The following is a 22,965-nucleotide window of genomic DNA, read 5'->3' as shown; positions in this document are numbered from 1 at the left end:
ACTGAATTGATTAAGCATGTATGAAAAGCAATTAACTTAAGTGGCAATCTTTCATTATTTTTAAACTGTCATTTTCAGGGTCTTAATATAAATGAATTTTTTGGTCTGTTTTATGAATGTATAAATTTAACATATATATGTATATAACACATTTCACAACAGCCTCTGACTCACTCCTAATAATATAAATGAGATATTCTCCTTAGAATATGAACAACTGTATACATAGGTGGAAAACTGACAAATACCAGTTGGTGTCACAGAGATGATCTGAGTTGTAAAAAAACATCCAGTGAATAAGTTCTTCCAGAATGTTTAAAAGCGTCTCGCTGAGAAAGTCCTGGGTCTCTGGCATCATGCCCTCTACACAAAGTCAGTTACTGACTATTAAGCCATCTGCATTCATTTCCCAGGTAAACCAGGAAACCAGAATTGCCTGAGGGAAGGCTTGAGTCATATACAACAGGAAGTTTGAACTGTAGCCACACATGCAATTAAGATATTTCAGTAGAGCTATGACTCTTGGTTCAGGTAAATTTCACTGGCTCAAGCACTCAGTAGGAGGAATACATGAAATACTTCACACTTTAACTCATAGAGTCAATATTGTCATAATTTACATTTTAATATTTTATCTAGTTTTCATTAAATTTTAGAGCATTTTCATCAATAATAGTTCATGTTTCAGCTCATAAATTCTTAAAATTGTGATGTTAAAAGACAGGGATAAAAATAAAGGAAAGCTGTTCGTGTTTTACAGCTATTATCTTCATGAAATTTGAATTCTAAAGGAAATAATTGTATCTATGTGTTTACTACAATTGTTCTGTATTTACCTAGATCTAAATCACATCAAACTTAGAATATAATTAAAGATATGCTTACATTCATTAGCTCAACTAACAAAATGTCTTAGATAGTCTCCACTCTGAAAAATTACATTAAAAATAGTAAAATCATGGTAAAGTTTAAAGATAGTGGAGATTACAGACTATCTCTAATGCAACACTTCATCTGCATGAGTTAAGGTGCCCTTCATAGAGGGTGGACACACTGTAGAGCACCTGATCTGATCCCGTGGAGGTGTCTCTTGGACCTTCTTCATGAATTTCTTTGGCAGGGAATGTGACTGGCATTCACCACCATGGCAGATACAGTCATGATTTGGGAGAGTGTTTCTTAAGTATCAAATCATTGTATCATATTGATTTTGCCACGCTTGTTAAAAGCTACTTAGGTCACTAAAAGAGAGTGACTTTGAGTACCTCTTGATAAAGAGAATGATATCCCACTAAAGTAGGTGAAACTTCAAAATGTATTATTCAGCAGAAGTACCTCAATAATTTATGTAGAGAAAATAAATATTCATTTTTTCAATCATAGAAAGTGAAAGTGAAGTCGCTCAGTCATGTCGGACTCTTTGTGACCCCCTGGACTGTAGCCCACCAAGTTCCTCCATCCATGGGATTCTCCAGGTAAGAATACTGGAGTGGGTTGCCATTTCCTTCTCCAGGGGATCTTCCCCACCCAGGGATCAAATCCAGGTCTCCCGCATTGCAGGCAGATGCTTTAACCTCTGAGCCACCAGGGTTTCTTTCTTAATCATGGGTGAGTCCAATACAGTTAACTATAACTTTTATAACTATATAAAATTAGATAATAACAACAACAAATAACATGGAAGGGTAAAAAATAAAAGATTATTGTGGTCTGAAATATTGATTGCTTTTGACTGCTACGTGCATATCCTAACTCCTAATTATCTGTCCCTTGTTCTTAAATTATAGAAAGGATACCTGAATCAAGGCCAGTTGTCATAATTCTTTGCCCATTTTTCCAGGACATAGTTATTGGTTCAGGGTGGACATTTAAGCCAAGCCAGACAAACCTATTCAGCAGTACTGATCCAGAGCTTCAAGTGATAGGGGTCCTCCCTCTGGAACTACAGAACTAGCCAGATGAGAAGTTGCCACCATGTTGAAAACACTTGTTTCCAATTCTGGAGAAAGAAACAAGCAGAGATGTGCCCTGGAGGTCCTGGCCAGCCAGTCCTTGAGTCCCTGGTTAATTGCAGATGTATGGCATGAGCCAGCAATCTTACTACTGGGCACATACACAAGAGAAGACCATAATTCCAAAAGATACAGGCATCCCAAAGTTCATAGCAGCTCTATTTATGATAGCCAGTATATGGAAGCAACCTAAATGTCCAGCAGCAGAGGAATGGATAAAGATGTAGTACACATATACAGTGAAATATTGCTCTTCCTTTAGGTCTGTCAGCTCCCTCAGAAACTCAGCTGCAGGACATAATGCAATAGAAGCAAGGCTTGAGAAGCTGATGTGGTAGAGTACTTACACACCTTCATCTATTTGAATAATGCCACCAGCTGATTAATTAATCAATCAATTAATCAATCAATTAATTAATAATGCCACCAGCTGATTAATTAATTAATTAATTAATCTTTGTGTTATCTAAACAAAGATTCTTCTGATGTATGCAACACTAGTCTACTTAATCAATTATATTAAAATATCTATTGTTGATCAATGACAGAATCTAGGGCCTAGGCAAACCTTTGATCACTGACATGCTATTCCAGGCCCTCATGAAGTCCAGTAAAGAGTGAGTGAACGTTTATATACTCTTTAGTGGCTTGGAACTCACAATCTCAAAAGGCAGAATATGTTAGTGTTTTTAGTTAAGTGAAAAATTCCTTACTCATATTGAGCGGAAAGTGTTGCTCTGTGACTTGATGCTAACTCTATTCCTGGTATCAACATAGAGCTATTTGAGGTCTATTATAGATTCTACTTCTTACAGCACATAGTATTTTGAAATTTTTGGAAACAGCTCTCATATTTCTTCAAATTTTCTCTTCTCTGAGACAAACATGCTCAGTTATTCTAAACACGTCTCAAATACAGAGGTCCTGGGACCAGATGTCAGGTATCACATTTAGGTAAAATCTTCCATAGACAATTGAATTATTCATTTTCAATTCCTAACTCTAGAGGTACTAAATAACATATATCTTTGAGTATACTAAAACAACTTAAACAAAAATAGCTTTTATTTTCTGATTATAAAATTTAGACTCACTGGAGAAAGCTTAACAAACTGAGAAAATCATCCAGGAAAAGACTTACCATTGAAAGCAGTAATGGTGGTTCAGTAGTTAAGACTGTGTTCTAACAGGGTAAGTATTTGATCCCTGGTGGGGGAACTAAGATCCCATATGCCGCATGGCTTAGGCAAGAATAAAAACCTTTTTCTAAAGCATATACTTCTTCTGTGATTTGAACACTAAAAGTACAACCCTCCCTATGAAGCTGTAGCTTTATAATTTGAAAACTGACAAATAACTGATAGTTAAAAATAAAGTACATGAAAGTAGCTCTTTTCACCAAAAAAGATAAATGTTTCTACCCATAAACTACTTTTGTAACATTTTTATAGTGATAATGCTCAGAAAAGAAAAAAATCATTTTACTTTTGGAATGCAAAAATATTTAAAAGCCAGCAATGAGAAAGCTGAATCTTTAAAACAATTATTTTCTGAATTTGGGTTTTATTATTCTTAGTTTAAAGCTATTTTGTTGATCATCTTAAATATGGGTTATTGTTGTTCAATTGCTAAATCCTGTCGGCCTCTTTGTGATTCCATGGACTGCAACATGCCAGGTTCCTCTTTCCTTCACTATCTCCCAGAGATTGCTCAGACTCATGTCCACTGAGTCGGGGATGCCATCCAACCATCTCATGCTCTGTCGTCCCCTCCTCCTCCCGCCTTCAATCTTTCCCAGGATCAGGGTCTTTTCCAATGAGTCAGCTCTTCACTTCAGGTGGCCAAAGCATTGGAGCTTCAGCGTCAGCATCAGTCATTCCAGTGAATATTCAGGGTTGATTTCCTTTAGAATTGACTGGTTTGATCTCTTTGCTGTCCACCATTTATTGGATCCCTGTGCTGTTACAGGTATGTTCTCTGCTTGGCATCTAACAATGAGTCATCATCTTCTTTAATCTCCACTTTATATAACAGAACCAAGGCCAATGACCATAAGCATACAGCCAACTCCCTACACTGCAGCATCAAAAGGGGAGAGGACTCCTCAAGCAGGACTTGTCTCCTTTCCCAATTCACATGATTGACAGTATATAGCCTCAAACTTGATCAGACTTTGGAATCAAAAAAATGAATCTTAAACTTTTCCATAAATCCATTCAAAATAATTTTTCATCTTTATACCTTTAGAGGCATTTTAACTTGTCATTTTTATATTGAAAGTAAAATACAGTTTAATTATCTGTGATATCATGATTCCTAGCAGTACTAAAGTGAGCGGTATGTGACTTACATGTGTTGGATCTCTATGATCTGGTGTCCACAGAGAAAGAAGCAAGTAGGAGCATGTGGCCATTACTGTTTATTAAGTCAATCAATAAATTTGCTAAGCACCACACTGGGCTTTAGAAGCAGAGGAGGGAAAAAGATAGATTCCTAATCCTCAATGAAGTTGCACTTTAGAAAATCAGCCGAGACTATTAAGCAAATAACCAAGACCCATTCGTATACCGGATAGTGGAAAGAAGGATACAGACAGTGTCAGGACTGAGAGAAACGAGAGGAGGCTGCTAGAGCAGCAATGATCTGGAAGACATTTCTGATCAGGTGGAGAGCTGAGGCGAGACCTAAAGTGGAAAGTATGAGGCTGCCTTTTAATGAGGCATGAATGGGCATTCCAGGCAAAGAGAACCAAGCTAAAAATGAGAAAACATTCTGTGTGCTTAAAAGCAGAAGGAAAATAACTATGTGTAATGAGCTAAGAGGAGAACTAGGGGGCCGGGATTGGTGAAGTAAACAGGGAAAAAGTCAGTGGGGAAACATAGATCAAAAAAAAGTGAAAGCGTTAGTTGCTCAGTCATGTCCGACTCTTTGAGACCCCATGGACTGTAGCCCGCCAGGCTCCTCTGTCCATGGGATTTTCCAGGCAAGAATACAGGAATGGATTGTCATTTCCTCCTCCAGGGTATCTTCCTGACCCAGGGATCGAACTTGTGCCTCCTATGTGCTGCATTGAAGGCAGATACTTTATCTGCTGAGCTGGGCTGACACAATTAAAAATTTTTCAATTAAAAAATGGAAAAGAATTCTCTTCTGCCTATACTAAGAAAAGCAAGAGCCAAAGTGAAAACTGTGAGGTTAGTGCTCAATACAATGAGTTCGTTTATATCATTCAGGAATATAATAGATAAAATTTTTAACTCATCTGGGAAAGTGCAGAAAGACCCTGAGGGATGAAGTAGGGAGAGGCAGAGATGGCAGAGGGAAGAGTATATGTAAAGGACTAGAAGCATGAGGTGTTGAGGCAGATTTCCAGAATTGAAAGTAAATGAACATGACCTTAAGTTTGAAGCGTGTTTCAGAACAGTGATTGGTGACATCGTAAAAGTAAGTAAGAGTGAACTCAAAAGAGCCCTGGATGCCAAACTTCAGAACTGGAGATTTATTCTGTGAAGGATGGAAAACCAGTGAATAGCCCAAAGTAATCAGATTTCAGTCTTGGAAAAGAAGTGTGTTTAAAATGAAGATAGTAAATTCCAAAGGATCAAGACATTAAAAAAAAAAAAAAAAAGTAAAAAAAAAAAAAAGGAATCACTGGCAAGGTGTTTTATTCATCCAGTTAAAAAGAAGGTGAAGATTTGGCTTCAAAGAGTAGGAGACAGTTTCCGGCATTATTCAGGAGGAAGCATGGATGGGAATGCTAACTCCATTAGAAGGTGAGCTCAATAAAATCTCTGTAGATTTTGACTATTGTATTCACTGGCTTTATCTCCAGGGTCTAGAAAAGCACCTGGCACCTAAAAAAGGGTTAATGAAATATTTGTTGAATGAATGTATAGATGGATTAATTAGTGACCAATTAAGGAGACCGAATTTTTGTTTATTAAGCATGTATTAATCACTAATCATAATATAGATACAAATAGAAATATATATATTCATTTCTCTCTCTCTCCCTCTCCCTCTCTCTCTCCTTTTCCAACTATCCACTCATTCATCCATGATTTTATCACCTTTTCTATGTGTTATTTTACTTACCTGCTGCTGCTGCTAAGTCGCTTTAGTCATGTCCGACTATATGCAACCCCATAGACGGCAGCCCACCAGGCTCCCCAACCCTAGGATTCTCCAGGCAAAAACACTGGAGTGGGTTACTTAGCTATATTGTAGTAAAAGTGATTATTTTAACCTCAAACTGTTTCTCACTTACAGAGACTGAAAATAGAGGAAAGAAGAAATCTTTGTAACTGCAAAGTGAAAACTAAAACTGAGAAATGGAGTTTAAGTTTTTCTGTATAGGAAAATTCACAAGAAATGAGAAGAGATTCTGAGAACTAAAAAATTCTACCAATCATTTGAGGAGTGAGGTGGAGATGAATGTAGAAAATTAGTGGCAGAAAAGAAAAGTGGCTGGTGACAAAGAGTTCAAGTGACTGAAGAGCTTCTAAAATTAGGGATAGCTAGCATCAATTAATTTTTAAGATTGGGTTTTTTTTTTTTGCATTTTTGTTACCCAAACCCTCCCTATCAAGCATCTGGAAGTGAGTGATTAAGAAAAATGAATTATTATTCACATCTGAGATAGCCTGAGTAGGGAGAAGAAAATCAACCACAATGCTAAGCTATAACAGGTTGCTGTTGTTTTTATTTAGTCACTAAATTATGTCCAACTCTTTTGTGACCCCATGAACTGTAGCCCACCAGATTCCTCTGTCCATGGGATTTCCCAGGCAAGAATACTGGAGTGGATTGCCATTTCCTTCTCCAGGGGATCTTACTGACCCAGGGATGGAACTCATGTCTCCTGCATTGGCAGGCAGATTCTTTACCACTGAGCCACAAGGGAAACCCTGTGATGAGCTTTTCTTCCCTTGAAAAAATAATTTGCTAGGAATTTGGAATATATGATTTCCAAATATATTTAGTTCTCACAAGATAAATTAATTTCTGTTGGTATTTAAGTTACATATCTTAGTTGTTCCTTTAGGTAAATAAATGTATCTTGCAGTAACACAAGATGCTGTGTACTTGTATATATGTCTGATGAGTGTCAGTGTTGAGTTTAAGGGGTTGATGAGATAAAGGAAGGAAATTTCTTTCTCCAGTAGTTTCCAATGGTTCTTACTCAATAAAAACACAGGCTCAGACTGGCTGCTAAAATGCAGGCACAGTCACAGCTCTGTGGTAGGCGAGCTCCAATTAGCCAAAATTTGAGGATCAGTCCTGTTCAGGCATAATCCAGGGGTAATTGCCGTGGTTCCCTTCCCAAAGTCTTGCACGTTTAAACCACTCCTCTAAATCAAACTCCTGTTTAAGCTATAATAACTCCAAACGAAGTGATGCAATAGCAGTCTTTATGAACAAACACAAAAACATTCAAAGTTGCTCTACTAGTTGCCACGAGTGTTTTTTGAAGCTGTTTGAAGTGTCCTTTTGCATTTGAGATGGCATGGGAAACACACAAGCAGGGAATCCCTTGACGGTCATGATTAGGACTCCACACTTACACTGCAAGCTTTCCCATCTCTTACCAGGGAATTAAGACCCACATGCCATGGGGCATGGCCAGAACAAAACAAATAAGCAAACAAACAAGAGGAAGACACAAAAGAAAATCCACTAGTAGCAAGAGGAAGCAATAACAAGGCTAGTTCAAAGGAACTCCTAAAATTCAGATCATTAATTAGACTAACAACACCTTTGACAACACCTACAAAACCTCTCTTTGCTTACAGGTAATTACAATGTGAGGGAGAACACAGGCTTGCCCTTCCTATTGCTTTCTCAAACTCTATATGGAAAAGATGATTCCAGGGTGTATATAAGACAGAAGATCCTAAACTCCATGATAGATCATCTGATTAAGTACATCTTATATAGGAGTGCAGAAATATGCATTTTTAACAAGTATCTTCAGTTTTTCAGATACAGTCACTTTAACAAAACATTGGCAGATGGTGAGATTTCAGAAACTTATATGTGTGTTAGTCACTCAGTCATGTCCGACAGGTTTCTCTGTCCATGGGATTCTCCAGGCACAAATACTGGAGTGGATTGCCATTCCCTTCTTCAGGTGATTCTCTCAACCCAGGGATTGAACCTGGATCTCCTGCACTGAGAGTGATTTCCTTACTGTCTGAGTCACCAGGGATGCCTGAAACTTAGAGTAGATTTATTTCATCTTTTCTAAAAGAACCTTCCTCATTAGCCCACTAATGCTTGAAATGCCTTTAAGGGCAGACATAGCCTATTAATCCACAATCAGAGATGGAGATCTGTCTGGTAGTTTTCAGATCTAATGTGATTTAAACGTCTTTCGGTATTCTGTCCTAAACCCATGTTGTAGGGATTTGGGAGGTAAGAAGACTGCAGGTGTTAGGGTTCTCAAGAGAAACAGAATCACACTCTCTATGTATTTATTATAAAAATTTTTTTAAATGGTTCACACAATTATGGAAGTTAAGTCCTTAGATACTGCTCTCTGGAAGTAAGAGACCTGGGAGAGTCAGTGATGTAATTCCATACGTGTCCTCCAAAGGCCTGAGAACCAGGAGCGCAGATGCTGTGAATCCTGGTGTATAAGCAGGAGACCTATGTTCCTGATCATTAGTAAACCAGGGGGTGGGGGAGAAGAAGAAGAAGGAAGAGACGGATAGACACATTCTTCCTTCCTCCACTTTTGGTTGTAATCCACACCTCAGTGGATTGAATGACACCCACCCACTTTGGGGAGGTGAGATCTATTGTACTTTACTAAACCCACCAACTAAAATGCTAATCTCATCTGGAAACACCCAGACAAATACACTCAAGAAAAATGTTTAGCCAAATATCTGGGCATTCTGTGACCCAACAGGTTGACCCACAAAAATTAATCATCAGGCTGCCTTTGTTAACAACTGGTACTGAAATCCCTCCAAACATAATGCCTAGAATGCAAGATATGAGAACATTCATTTTCATAGAATTTATGGTACAATTACAGAGTGGTTTTTTTTTTAATGTCATCAATGAAGTGGAATTTCATTGTGTTCCTTAGTATTTGACACTTTGATCAGGCCATCAAAATATATACACAAACATTTACTTTATTGAAAAATACTCTTCATGAAAGCTACACTTTTATTATTGACAGATTTTTGTTTTGTATTGCTGTTTTTCATTATAGGATATGTTTGAGACCTAATAGGTCTGAGCCCTCCTTGAAAGAAGATAGTGACTGCTGGTCACTATTCTTTCTTTTGTTTTTAGACTATCTCATGACATCTAACCCACTTCCTGGAGTAGTGTTTGTTAATGTATTAGCTAAGTACTAATCAATATACTGGTTTTGATCAGCTTGCTAATTAATGAGGCAGATAGGCATAAAGTCCATTAAAATGACACTAGGGGAAACTTTCTGTGAACAATTGTAGCAATATGACTCAGTTGGGCAAATTCTTTTGACAAATTATAAACAATAAACTCTCCATTCTAGATTTCAAGGTCTTTCATACTCTGAAAACTTAACTGTCCCAAAATACTTCAAATCGCTCCGGTTATATATGCCTGTGTTCTAATGCGTGTTTCCCTGGATATCTCTAGGGTGTTTCCATGTTTGCAGCTCCACTTTGACATGTGTTCAACGCTTCTTTCACTTATTTCTCCCCCCTGGGGATCCTGTTCTTCCCCAAGGTCTGTCTCAGTTACTGTCCTTTCTCTGCTTATGTATAATTAATCCATATTATCTCACTCCTCTTCATTTCCAGAGCATTTTATTTTTCAAATGGAGGTTATCACAGGTTGCATTGCGTTTCTTTGTTTCTTTGATTTACCTTGTTTATGTTTTGTTGACATGACTTCTCTATGGTATAGGAGACCTTATAGTCTCTACTGGATCTAATGAAAAATGTTTGCTGTACACACTACTGAAATGACAAAATGAGTAATTTAAATTTGATCTGATTATTCATTGATTAGCAAATTTTGTTCAAGTTTCTTAATGCCCTTGGTGAGGGTGTGCTTATCCAAAAACTAAAGATGGCAGCACCTAAACTGTATTTGGTGAAAAACTTAGGTAAGATTGTTGATGCAAAGCACATGTATACCTTTAAATAAATTTCCAGGATATCCCTATAGATGAAAAGAAATAAGAAAGGTGGAAAACAAAACATATTATATTGCTAATATAGATAGTCATATTAAAGGAATGGATGAAATAAAGTGAGTTTTCAAGTATCATTTTCCCCATATTTTATGAGGCAGAAGTTTGAACTGGGCTCACCCAAGAGAGGTCTTCTCTGTCCCACATGGTTTACTGGGGCTTGCTCTTATTTCAGGGACCTCAGTTGGGATTGCTGGAATTACTGGGGTGGTTTAAATTACTGGGATGGACTTCTCTCTATCTGGCGTGTCATCTTCTATTAGGGTGGTTTGAACTAATAACATGGTAGGAGCATTCCAAAAGAGCAAGACTAAAAGCTGAAAGACTGATAAGATCTAGATGCCAGACTTGCTTAACGTTACTTCTTTTGCACTCTTTTCGTGAAAACAAGTCATGAGACCATCCCCCATTCCAGAACTGGGAACGTAGACCTCATTCCTTAATAAAAGGAACTGCAAAAGATTGATGGCCATTTACAATCCACCAAAACAGAGATGGAGGAGAGGGGTATGGAGAAGGAATGATTAAAGAAGCCACAGAAAGTGTGCTCTAGGTTTGGAGCAAACGTATCTAGGATTATTGACATATGAGACGGGGAAACTGGTTGTATGTAGTCTAAGTAGTAATTCATAGTTATAAGGAAAGAAAGCTGAGGAAAGAAAAGAAATGAAAGGGTGACTGAAAGCAAACAGTAAAGGTTACAATTAGACATTTAAATGATTTTGAACTCTAATGAAGGAAGTGACCCGATAATAGCTATGGCTGCTTGGATGTGATGTGAGAATCTGTGTTTCTGTATGTAGGAGATACGGAACTGAGGTATTCACCAGGTGAGCAGAGGGGCAAAAGGACTATCTCAGTAAACTAAGTAAGTAGCAATTGAATTAGCATTAATGAGTGTAAATGGGAAGGGGTAGGGTTTTAAAATACAAAATGCAAGAATGGAAACAATCAGGACCATAGCAGGAGGCACTCGAGAGATCCTAAGTGAAGAAGAAGTAGAGTCACTCAGTTGTGTCCGACTCTTTGCGACCACATGGACTGCAGCCCAAGTGGCTCCTCCATCCATGGGATTTTCCAGGCAAGAGTACTGGAGTGGGTTGCCATTTCCTTCTCCAGGGGATCTTCCTGACCCAGGGATCAAACCCAGGTCTCCCACATTGTAGGCAGACACTGAGATCCTAGGTGACCATAAAATGTATCATCCAAACTGGGAGTTTTGAGAGGAAAAGAGGGTCCTATTAATTATTATTCTGGGACCACAGGAGTTAAGCCAGAATGTAGCAGCCATCAGTGTTTTAAGGAACCAAGTAAACTGTGACACTTATGAAGGTTAAAAAAAAAAAGGAGGAAACATGAAGATTAGGAAAACATAATGAATGTTATGTTTGCCTAACTTTAAGGCCAAAAGGACAGACAAGTGAATTATTTTATAGGCAGAGAAAGCAAATAAACTATAAAGAGCTTAAGACTTGGACTGATGGGAGATAATAACAATAATTATGCATTATATTTACATAACGCTTTATGATTAAAATGCTTTCACAGGCACTACCAGAGTTTCTCCTCTCAGTAGCTCTTTCAGGTAGAGAGGGTGTTTATTAGTCTCCCTGTGTGGGGAGATGGCAAGGAAAGGCCCCACATGGGAGAAAGCATACTCTTTCAAGATGCCTTGATGCAGGGATTGGGGGTGGGCAGTGGCCTGGTTATGTCCTTGGAAAGGTTAGAGAACTGCTTTGAGCATCAGTTATTTTTTAACCTGCAAAGAAAAATTAGAAAAATTATATGTGTGCTGTGCTTTTAGTCTACTTAGAAGCACATAGTATGTGTCTAAAAGTATGTATTCACTGTCTACATTTTGTAGACGAGAAAACTAAAGGTCAATTTGAAATGGAAGCACTGTATTATAAACTCAGGTCTTCTGGTCCAATGCTGCTTTACTAAGCCATTTGCCATTTACTGGAAGTTGAAAAATGAAGAATGAGTGAGTTCTCAAGAAAGGAGATGTATATAGGATCTAGGGAAGGAATATAAGAGCAGTATTTCTTAAACAAACAAACAAACAAACAACAAAAAAAAAACCTTAAAGAGAAGAGTTGTCAGCAATAGTTTTAAGAAAAATTGAGTCAGAAAAAAAATAGAAAAAAAAAAGGAGATAATTGATACAAGTGTTTGTTAGTCTTCAGGTGATCACTGTTTTCAGAATTGTCAAAATAGAAGGTATTTCAAAGGGTACAAATTCCAATAGGAATGGACGCTCAATGCTCAGACAGGTCTGAGGTCAAGTTGAGGGTGGAAGAGAAGGAGTAAGAAGTAGAGCCAGAGAAGGTGAGTGGAAAGTTGAGAGGCAGGTCTTTCCAGGGGGCAGCAGGTTTAAGTCTAAAGACTTAACTAGTCTTAACTACTTAGCTAGACTTAACTACTGACGGAAGGTAGGGTGGCCTTGAGTCAGCCCTCACTGAAGAGGCTGAGGAGGAGTTAAATAGAGAGGCTTACTTGTCTTGGCCTTAATTCCTTTCATGATCCTTTACAACCTTACAGTCATATGATAACCAAGTCATGGTCAGCTCTGAGAGAGGATGGAAAAGGGCTCTGTAAACAGCAATGGTGTCTCCAACACTTCTGAGAATCTTCACACAGATTTAGTACCAGCTCCAAGAATTATCTTCCTCCTGATGAAGCCGAATGTTCCTTTGTTGCTCCTTCTGTACCCACTGAAATTTTCCCTCCACTTCCAATCATCATGGAAGGGATGAGATGGCTGAATGGCATCACCGACTCAATGGACATGAAGTTGGGCAAACTCCTGGTGATACCAAACTCCCGATGGTACCCCATCAGGACAGGGAAGACTGATGTGATGCAGTCCATGAGGTTGCAGAGATGTACTCAACTTAGCAACAGAACCATAATAACAACCAATCACCATAGCCTTTCATCCCTCCTCCTGCCCTTAATTTTGTTTCACTATTTTCTAGTTGTGTCCTGTCATCATTATCAGCTGTCTTTTATACTTTCAGATCTCCTTTATTATAGCCTATCACTTTTTTTTTTTCTCAGAATCTATTTGACAAATTCATTTCTGCCAACTTCACGGCCAGAATCAATCTTGTCATTCAGAGTGTCTGGGAGTTTTTGTTCAACTGATGAAAGCATTCTTCAGCCCACAGGGAGACCAATCATGATAAAATGTCTGATACATCTTTATTGTGGTAAAAGTTTTAGTCATTTTGCTACAGCCAGGTCCTATTTTGATTGGCTTCATACTTAAATTTTATTAGTTATTTCCACCAGAAAATTCTGAGATTTACTAAATCTGTCTAAATTCAGACTTTTGCCCATCTGAAAGATATTTTCTTGGCATCCTAATTTGTCTGCAGTAAGTCCTTAATGGGCAGTCCATTAAGTAAAGATTTTCTTGGAAATTATCCTGCTAAGAGTACTAAGAACACAAAACTCCTCTAGACTCACTTAGGAATTGAACTTATGATTGCCCCTCAATAAGGTTCTTTATATTGCGATTTGCTTATTTTCTTCTTTCATTAATTCATCATTTTATTCATTCTTTCCGCGAACATTTGCTATCTTTTGTGTCAAGTGTTTTGCCATGCAGATATTCTTAAAAACTGAACTTAACTGCTTTTTCAAACCCTCATGGAATGAAAACCTAATCTTATTCAGTGAGGGTCCCTCATTTTCCCAGGGTTGTAGCCAAGCTCATGTGAAGCCAAGTCATTGATCTGATCCTTACTACCATTGTTTGTTCATCTTGGGTTCTGTTGAGATTCCATGATTTTCAATTGTGCCTCTCAGGTCCAGCCAGGGAAAATGAAATCATTCTAAATATTCAGATTAGTAGAATTTAATAGAGGAACTTGGTTAGGTAGATTATGGGGAGATTTAAGAAACCAAGGAGAGGACCCTGGAGGCTTCCAGACACTAATAATAGCAGAAAACTGCTCTTTTCCTGAAGATGGAGCTTCCCTGGTGGCTCAGGTGGTAAAAAATCTGTTTGCAACGCGGAAGACGGGGGTTCAATCCCTGGGTGGGGAAGATTCTCTGGAGAAGGAAATGGCAACCCACTCCAGTAATCTTGCCAAGAAAATTCCATGAATGGAGGAGCCTCATAGGTTACAGACCATGGGGTCACAAAGAGTGGGACATGACTGAGTGATTTCACTTTCGCTTTCCCTTTCCTGAAGATGAAGGAATTAAAAGCACTGATCATTGGACCCAAGAGATAAGCATCACTTGGCAGAAGCTGGACCTATGATGTGGCCCATTTTAGCAAAGCTGGGAAGAAGATATAGTCAATGCTGGAGGCATCTGACCCAACAGAGAAAAGGGATGGAGCTCTACTGCCCTCCAGTCTTTAATCTGGGGTTACTATTGGCCAAGTCTAGTGAACAGCAGCTGAACATGGAGCTCAGGAGACAGCCTCAGTGGTCTACACAGCACATTTCATTCCCAGATACGAATCATTTTTTTCCCTATACCTCTCTTCTGTAAAAGAAATTGTTTTCAGTTATAAGCTCCAAGTTAACACATTTTTATTATTTATCCTTTAATAAACATGATATTCTTTACAAGTCATTACTCTGAAGAAACTCCAGTAAGTTCATCAAAGATTAGAGTCACTGAAGGTAGATAGTGTATATACAGTTTCTGCCTCCAATTTCTGTAGCATAGACACCATGAAGAGATAGAAATATAACTTGAGTTATTTTAATTTTGTTATTTTATAGCGACTGGGAGTTTTTATTTGTGTTAAAGAAATTAAAGCAATAAAACCAAGTAAACAGAGGGATGATTTGAAAAAGCTTTACTGAATATAGGAGAAAACTCTCTCTTAAAACAAACACATATACCCATGTGTCCAGGCTCACTGTAGGTTTTCTACCTATCTACTGACTTATCTCTCATCTATCTCATCCATGGTAACTACATGACTTTAAAGACTTAGACCAACATATTTTTCTCTTTTTGAGCAGGAGTTCTTTACCACTGACATTGTTTAGAAAGACCATTATGTAAAGACAATAAAAAGATCAGATTTCTGTGTGTGTGTTTGTGTGCTGAATCTCTGCGACCCCATGGACTGTAGCTCACCAGGCTCCTCTGTTCATGAAATTCTCCAGGCAAGAATAATGGAGTGAGTTGCCATTTCCTACTACAGGGGATCTTCCCAACCCAGGGATCAAACCCTTGTCTCCTACATTAGCAGGTGGGTTCTTTATCAGCTGAGCCACTGGGGAAGCACCAAGATCAGATTTCTAGGTGGTTTTATTATTGCTCTTAAATCCTCTACAGATACAATTACCCTTTACTGCCTACACCTGGTGAGGACTGCAGCCACCACCCACTCTTGGCACACCACTGCATAACCTGGGGGAGAGGGGAACAACCTCCTAAGGATACAGATCAGAGCAGAAGAAGGTAAGGAATGGATCTGAAGACAAACAGGCCATGGATGGCCTGCCCCTGCCCATCATGTGTGTCGCTGATGTGGTCTCACTTCATTCCAACAACAGGGACTTTGGAAAGCTCTGTTCCATTCTCGGGAGAGTAGGAAATGTTCTTCTGTTCCCATTGAGTTCTAGCTGCGGAAAATTTGTCACGATTACCACTCGGCCTGTCAGTCTAAACACATTACAGAAGTGTCTCCTACCTCCCAGCACTGAGGGCGTGAAGAAAATTCTCAGCATCCTCGTCTCCGTCTTGGCCAGGACACAGATCATTTCCGTCCTTAAATTCTCAAGCCCGTTTGGGAACCTGTCCTTTCTGCGTCCCAGTCCCTAAGAACTGAACTAGGGTGGTACATGGGTTTCTCCCCAGGGACACACTGAAATCTAGACCATCTTAACTGTTCTTTTTTATTTTACCTTTATCCACAGAAATCATTGTGCAATCTTAAGATTCAGAAAAAACCCTTATTCTGACTGAGCCATTTTATTCCTTGCCCACAGTCTCCTCAGAATGTAGCCTTTTCAGACTAAAATTCAAGGACTGGTCTTTAAATTTCTGAGTTCTAATGTTTCGTCTCTTCCTTGTGGAAAGAGGAGCTCCATGTTAGTTAAAAATCTCAAATTACTATCCTGATGTAGTTGCTTGGTCATTCCCCAAATATTAATTGTCTCTACTTAGTATGGCTGACTTCTTGATTTCTCAGTGTTGGTATAAGTCATACAATCTTGGCATTTTCAGTTCTCTTAGTTAAAGTATAATGAATAATGAATAATGATTTCTACACTGTCTACATTATTGGGTAGCTGTGGAGAGCAACTGAGCCCAACAAAATACTTTTAAATGTATCAAGATCTTTCTGCAAATGAAAAGAAATATTAGTGTGCATTTAATTTTCTTTCCTGCAAAGCATTCATCTTTTAAAATATTTTAACCATGTGTGGCTGGATAAGATTATATTTCACCCCTCTCTCTGATCTTCATTCCAGAAGGAAATTAGCAATGCATTTCACTGGCCCAGTGGGGTAGGTAGTAAAACTGAAAGCAAAATCGCCTAGAAATTTTTCCTTTATTTATGCACTTTCACTTCAGAAAGCCTAAGTATCTATGAAGTTGCATAAAATTTTGACAGTGGAGGAGGAAATTTGTGGATGTGGTATTTTTAAAAAAGATCTTGTGGGAGAAGGCACAATTTGCTTCACAATTTGTCTACTGCTTGTAGACCAGTCAAGAGGTCAGCTTTCCACCATGACTCTGGAAATTGGTATCATAGATCATCTGGATCCTGGCTGCAATGGTAGTTTAAAGTTCTTCTGGCCATTCTAATGTAATATGCAGTGAAGGTTGAAATCTACTTATCCAAGTGGCCAAGAATAAGGGAGTCTCAAGAAAAGACTGCCAAGCATAACAGAGAACTGACTGAGCAGAGAGCCTAAAGAGACCTTGAGAACAATTATTAATACAGTAGACATCTTCTCAGTAACCTTTATGGAGTGATGGTCATAGACCGATCCCCCGATTCCCACCACACAGCCACTGCTTATTCCTGCAGAAAGACTGCAAGAATTGTGTAAATTGTGGAAGCTGCCCAAAAAGTTGAATTTAAATCAGATTTTAGAAACTGAAGATGCATTTCTTCCACATTGGGGTTTGTGGTATGAGATTTGCATCCATAATGCACCCTGAAATTCACTGACAATTATTTTTTTGGTGTAGTAGGGTAAAGATTTCAGCAAAGAGAAGGATGCAGAACTATTGTGTCTTTTTTTTTTTTCCCAAAAAAGTACACTTTGATTAATGAAAGAGCAAAGAAAATAATCCTTAGTCCTTAAAATTTTGCCCCATATTCAGTAGTTAATGTTGTCTCTAGTAATTTTATGATTCTACCTAGAGTTACACAATTTTACTGTGAGTCTCTGACTAGCAGGAAAACATGCCTCATTTAGATTCTGGGACCCATCCTGCAAGGCTAATTACTTCTTCTGGTGAGCCAAAGGGTAAGACAAATGATTCTTTGACAACCCTTAAGCATATATCTTCCTTGTCTTGATGTCTTATTTATTTGCCTGTGTAAGTTAAATGACTCCTTTTCAACATGCCCAGTTTCTGGCCTTTCTCAATTAAGCCTGAAAAATAAAACAATCTTAGGAAAAATAAATCTAAATTATTATTTTTTTGCTATGATTTGAAGACATTTACATTTTTTGGACTATAGCATTAATGTATTACTAATTTTTTAAATACAGTTTTATATTACCAAGGGTTTGAGTTACCAAAATATTGCTGGTGGTTTGTAGAATAGAATGAGGGTTTGACATTAGTATCTAGCCTTCAGTTATCTCTGATTTAATGTTCCAGAGTTATTAGATGATCTTTTGAGGATAGAATTTCATTTTCAAACTGACCCCCCCCCCCCAAAAAAAAGGCAAATAGACCAAAATCATTGAAAATATGCAACTATTTTACTTTATCATTCTATTATAATAAACATGAACATAAAATAAATATTTGGCAAACAAATGTCTCTTCACTGAAATTATATATTATATATGAAATACATTTTTATTATAAAATAAACACAATATTTGAAAAGTTAAAATTGAATAGATAAACATTAATGATTAATAAGATATTGGAGGAGCATCCCATAGGAATGGTCTTGCCCCACAAACTCTGTTTTGCCCCATAGGCTTTTGTCTACCCATCTCTCCCCTACAATATTGTCATTTTCAATATATAAGAAGTAAAGAATTAAGAAACAAATGCATACAATTCGAGTAAAACAAAATGCTTTTTCTATAGCTATTTTTTTGAGAATAAAAAAGGAGGCACTTATTTTGGCCTGACTAATTGCCTGAATCATGACCTTGAGTCCTCAATCTACTTAGCGTGTATAGACCTGTGCAATGACTAAAGAATAAAACAAGGAACAGAAACCATTCCCTTCAACACCTAGATCTTAATTCATTAATTGGGGTTGTATTTACTTTTGATGGGAATTGAGTGTTCACAGTCTTCTATTGGTGTATCTTATCAAGACAGATAATTCTGTTTGCTTGTAGGTACACATCATAGGTTTTGAAAGCATATTATTTTTTCATTTATAAATTGTTTTCCTTTGCATATATAATTCTCAGCAAGTTTACCTATATACATTAGAAGCTTTAAAATCATCTTCTTAAATATCTTAGCAGAAAATCAAAGCTCACTTTCCCTAAAACTGTTTAATTGCTAATAGTTTCCTAAAGGATTAACAAATCTTTTCATTGAACTAGCGTTTCTATATTTTGATAAATTCAATTAAAAGCATTATTTGATGTCTATTGTTTTTAGCTAATTGTTTAAAAAAGAAACAAGCCATCGTTTTAGCTGTTTACTAATATTTCATGTTAGTAAACTAAATATTTTAAATAAAAGATAATAGGTTATGCTTTAGAGTATGTTTTATTGCTATCGCATATCAATAGCAATAGAATTTAGACCTTTTAACAGATAATATATGATAGTGAAGAAAGAGGACTCTATCAGTAGATTACACAAATTGGACTGAAGATTGAGGCCAGAATAGTAAATGCATTTAATACACATGAGGTTAGAAGGTCCAAAGTAAGTCATTTCTCTTCCCGCCACAGGTGACTACATCTATATGCCCTTTAAACTTCTCATCTCAATTTAAGAGCAGTCATAAAGCAAGTTCTCCTGCCTGGCGTACTTACAGTTTCTGGCAAGCGTCTATAAAACACAAGGATCATAATCCGCAGTTGGACCTGAAAGGTGTTAGACATAACTGGTGGAAGTCCTACTGAGCACCGTCACGGTCGGTCGTGGATTACGTGCATGTGGCACATGACGCCCAGGGGCTAAATATCTGTGCCTTGGCCTCTTTCGGTTGCAACAGCAGAACCCACAGAGCAGAGCCCCTCCGACGATGAGGACCGCGGTAGTGGCCCAGCCGACGAAGAGTGAAGCTCCCAGCTCTCGTTTCTGACCTACATGGACCGCTGGGTTGTAGAAATCCCTGATGATGGTATTGGCCATCCAGCACACTGGAATCAGGACGAAGATACCGGTCAGGATAAAGAGGACTCCGGAAATTCCCACGAGGTATGCCTTTGCCCTCGGGTTAGAGCCTGTGCACCGAATCTTCTTCATGCCACAGATGCCGACAAGCAGAGCAATCACAGATAGGGCCACAGCCACACACATGAGGGCCCGGGAAGCCTCTAGGGCAGGAGGGAGGGCCAGCAAAGAATCATAGGCCTTGCACTGCAACTTATCCTTGGCTTGTCGGACACAGTTCATCCAGAGGCCTTCCCAGACCCTTTCGAAGACAATAATGTTGCTGCCAATAAAAGCCGATACTCTCCACTGAGGCAGAAGAGTTGTGGTAAGGGTCCCGACCATGCCGAGGAACCCAAGAACCAGTCCAGCGATTTGCAGTGGATAAAATGCCATCGCCTTTGCTCTGAAGATTGATCCAGTCTGCAACGGGAGCTGCTTACCATTCAGAGCAGAGAGGCCTCTATGAGTTTACGGCAGTCTCTGGTGATGTTCTATCGCTGTTACTGGGCATAACATTTTAGTCCAAATCCAGAGCAGTGACTGAACTTAACTGGAAGTATCTGCTGTAAATGCATGCTGCCTGTCTACATACATACATTTCTGTATGGATTATTTAGTAGTCATAGGGAACTGTTTCCCAGCCAATAAGAAGTAGCCAGAGGTGTGTCCAGAAATACTGCATTCAGTGTTCATTTTTCTCATGTTATTGTTGTCTAAGCAATGTTGTAATTAAGTATCAAAGCTACCATTGTGGACTACTAATTACAGAGCTGAAAACTTCCTGTTTAAAAGCCACTCTGATGTTGAAGTATAAATATATGTGTTAAGCCACAACTGAAGACAATACCAGAACCTCGCCACTTCTTTGGAGAGCATTTGAAAAACACTTTGGATATTAGATAATCTATTATTTTCTGCCAATCTAAGACAACTTTCTTTAACATGGTTAAAGAATTTTAGTATTAAAAAAGACTTCTGGAGTCAAATAAATGTTTAGGTATTATTTCTACATTTCTGCTAAAATCATCAGTATTCTTAAAAAAGAGGCATGCTAAGCAAAACCTTCAGATTCCATGCTTTTTTATTTCTAAGATCCAGAAAGCAAGGAGAAACACTTATTATTGAACTTACTGGTAATTATTATATGTTGAGTAATTCCTTTCTCTCTAATGAAATCATGTTTAGTTTATAAGTACTCATTAGCTATTTCTTCAACAGCAGCTTGGAATATATCACATTTATCAAAGCAAAAAATATATATTCCATTTTTATGGCACTGTGTGAAAGTGGCCCTTTGGATTAGCTGTGCAATTACTTAAATCCAGATACTAAAAAGCTTTTTAGAGTTGGAAGACAGTTTCAAAGTCATCAGGCTTAAGTTTCCCATTTACTAGATGTGGAGTGTGAGGTTTCCGGAGCACTTGGCTAGAATAGTTTTGTAGTGACTGATCCAAGCTTCCCAGATCCCCTGGAGAAGGGAATGGCAACCCACTCCAGTATTCTTGCCTGGGTAATTCCATGGACAGAGGAACCTAGTGGGCTACAGTCCATGGGGTTGCAAAGAGTCAGACATGGTCTAGCAACTAAACAAAAACAACAGCAACAACAGTGGATCCAGAAATAGATATTGTCTCTGATTTATGACGTATGCCTCCTGTTTCCAGTATGACTCAAAAAGAGGAGAATAGAGGTGCTTTTTAAGAACCTTCATGTGAATGGGACTAAACCTGACTTTCATGCCATCCCCTTGATAGTTTTTCAAATTTTCAAAGCAAGTAAAATTCAGTTGATGACCACATTCCTGCCATTGCTCAGACATGGAGTGGGGAGTAGGTTTAATTTGAGAAGCATAAAGATTTTGCTGAATCAAGTTCTGAACAGGCCACCACCTTGCTCCTATTTTTTCAGTAGTCCTCTATTGCCCCCAAGATAAAAATTCACATCCCTTAGCATAATGCAAAATTGGCTTGGCCCCTGACCATTTTAACACTTATATTCTGAACATGACTCCATCCCATGTCTTCACATTCTACTGCAAGTAATCCATTTGAAGGATGAAAACTACTTGAAAGCAACCATACCAAGTATATTCTAGGTAGGAGGCATTACTGCTTCCAAAATGTCCTCCATTTCAGTCAACAATAGGCCAAGAGATAATGGGTGGAAAATACTATCCAGGTTTTAAAAACCCATTGATTTAATTAGAATATGTGAAAACAACTAAGTTTCCAAAAGGGGTTGTCTATCTATCTGTCTACCTATCTACACATCCATCTATCATCTTTCCATCTTATTTGCTGTTTTTGTTGCTTTCTTAGTACCATCCTAGACCAAAGGAGCATTTCCTCTCAAACAAATGTGAGTCATTGAGGAAACAGATGACTTCTGTATAGTTCACAGTTTTCTAACACCAGCTCAGGATGAAAGGTTTTCTCGGCTCTTTGTTTGACATTGCTGAGACACAAGTTTAACCATTCCCACCCTGAAGGGATTTGCCAACACTATTCTGACTTATTACTTCTATTTCCTCTTCCTCATTCTGTCTCATTTTTACTCTTATCTTTATTTTGTCCTGGAAGTTTCCAACTTCCAGTTGTTTGATTTTTCATCTGATAGAATCTGTCTGTATCACATATAAACACAAGAAAAAGCTCATGTTTACTTAGAATACAGAGGCACATCTTAAGTATAATATGAGAAGCGTAAATAATGCAAGAGATTCAGCTTCCTTTTGCTTCTGATAGCCAATTGTCAACACCATCATGACTTTTAAAGGGAGATATTGTTTTCCTGTCCAACATTTCTGTGAATCTTATTCCCTGCCGGGGTCCAGCCCCGGTGGATCCAGGGAATTCGAAGGGTGGACGGCGTTGGCGTGGAAAGACTTGTTTATTGATTGATATAATCTTAGATTAAGAAACTATAGTGTAGTAAGAAGATTAAGTGGAGGAAGAGGGCTGAATAGCTTGGTTTACGCGGAAGACCAATAAAATTCCAGACAAGGAATTTGCACCATCTACGTTGGGCCACCGGCGCCCGCTTGAATATCTAAGGGTGCCTCACCTTAAGCTCCCTTCCGCGCGGGTCTTAACAGCCAGGGCAAGTAAGTAGACCTGGCGAGCCTCCGCGAAATTAAAGTAAAGAGCAGAGAGAGGGAAAGAGAGAGAAGAAGAGAGAGAGAGAGACACGGGGGGAGCCAGATTCCCAAGAAACCAGGCCGAGAGAGTA

At 38.3% G+C, this 22,965-nt stretch overlaps 1 protein-coding gene across 1 annotated transcript; it reads right to left on the bottom strand.

Annotated features, from left to right (window-relative positions):
* Nucleotides 1-19,452: 19,452 nt before the first annotated feature.
* Nucleotides 19,453-20,130, bottom strand: CLDN17 (claudin 17). Its single transcript, XM_069572463.1, has one exon. It carries the CDS (start codon nucleotides 20,128-20,130, stop codon nucleotides 19,453-19,455), a length of 678 nt encoding a protein of 225 aa, XP_069428564.1.
* Nucleotides 20,131-22,965: the final 2,835 nt, after the last annotated feature.

Source organism: Ovis canadensis, chromosome 1, assembly GCF_042477335.2.
Source record: "Ovis canadensis isolate MfBH-ARS-UI-01 breed Bighorn chromosome 1, ARS-UI_OviCan_v2, whole genome shotgun sequence".
In the NCBI taxonomy this organism is placed as follows: domain Eukaryota; kingdom Metazoa; phylum Chordata; class Mammalia; order Artiodactyla; family Bovidae; genus Ovis; species Ovis canadensis.
The sequence above is the reverse complement of the archived record's forward strand: the minus strand, read 5'-3'. Positions and strand labels throughout refer to the sequence as shown.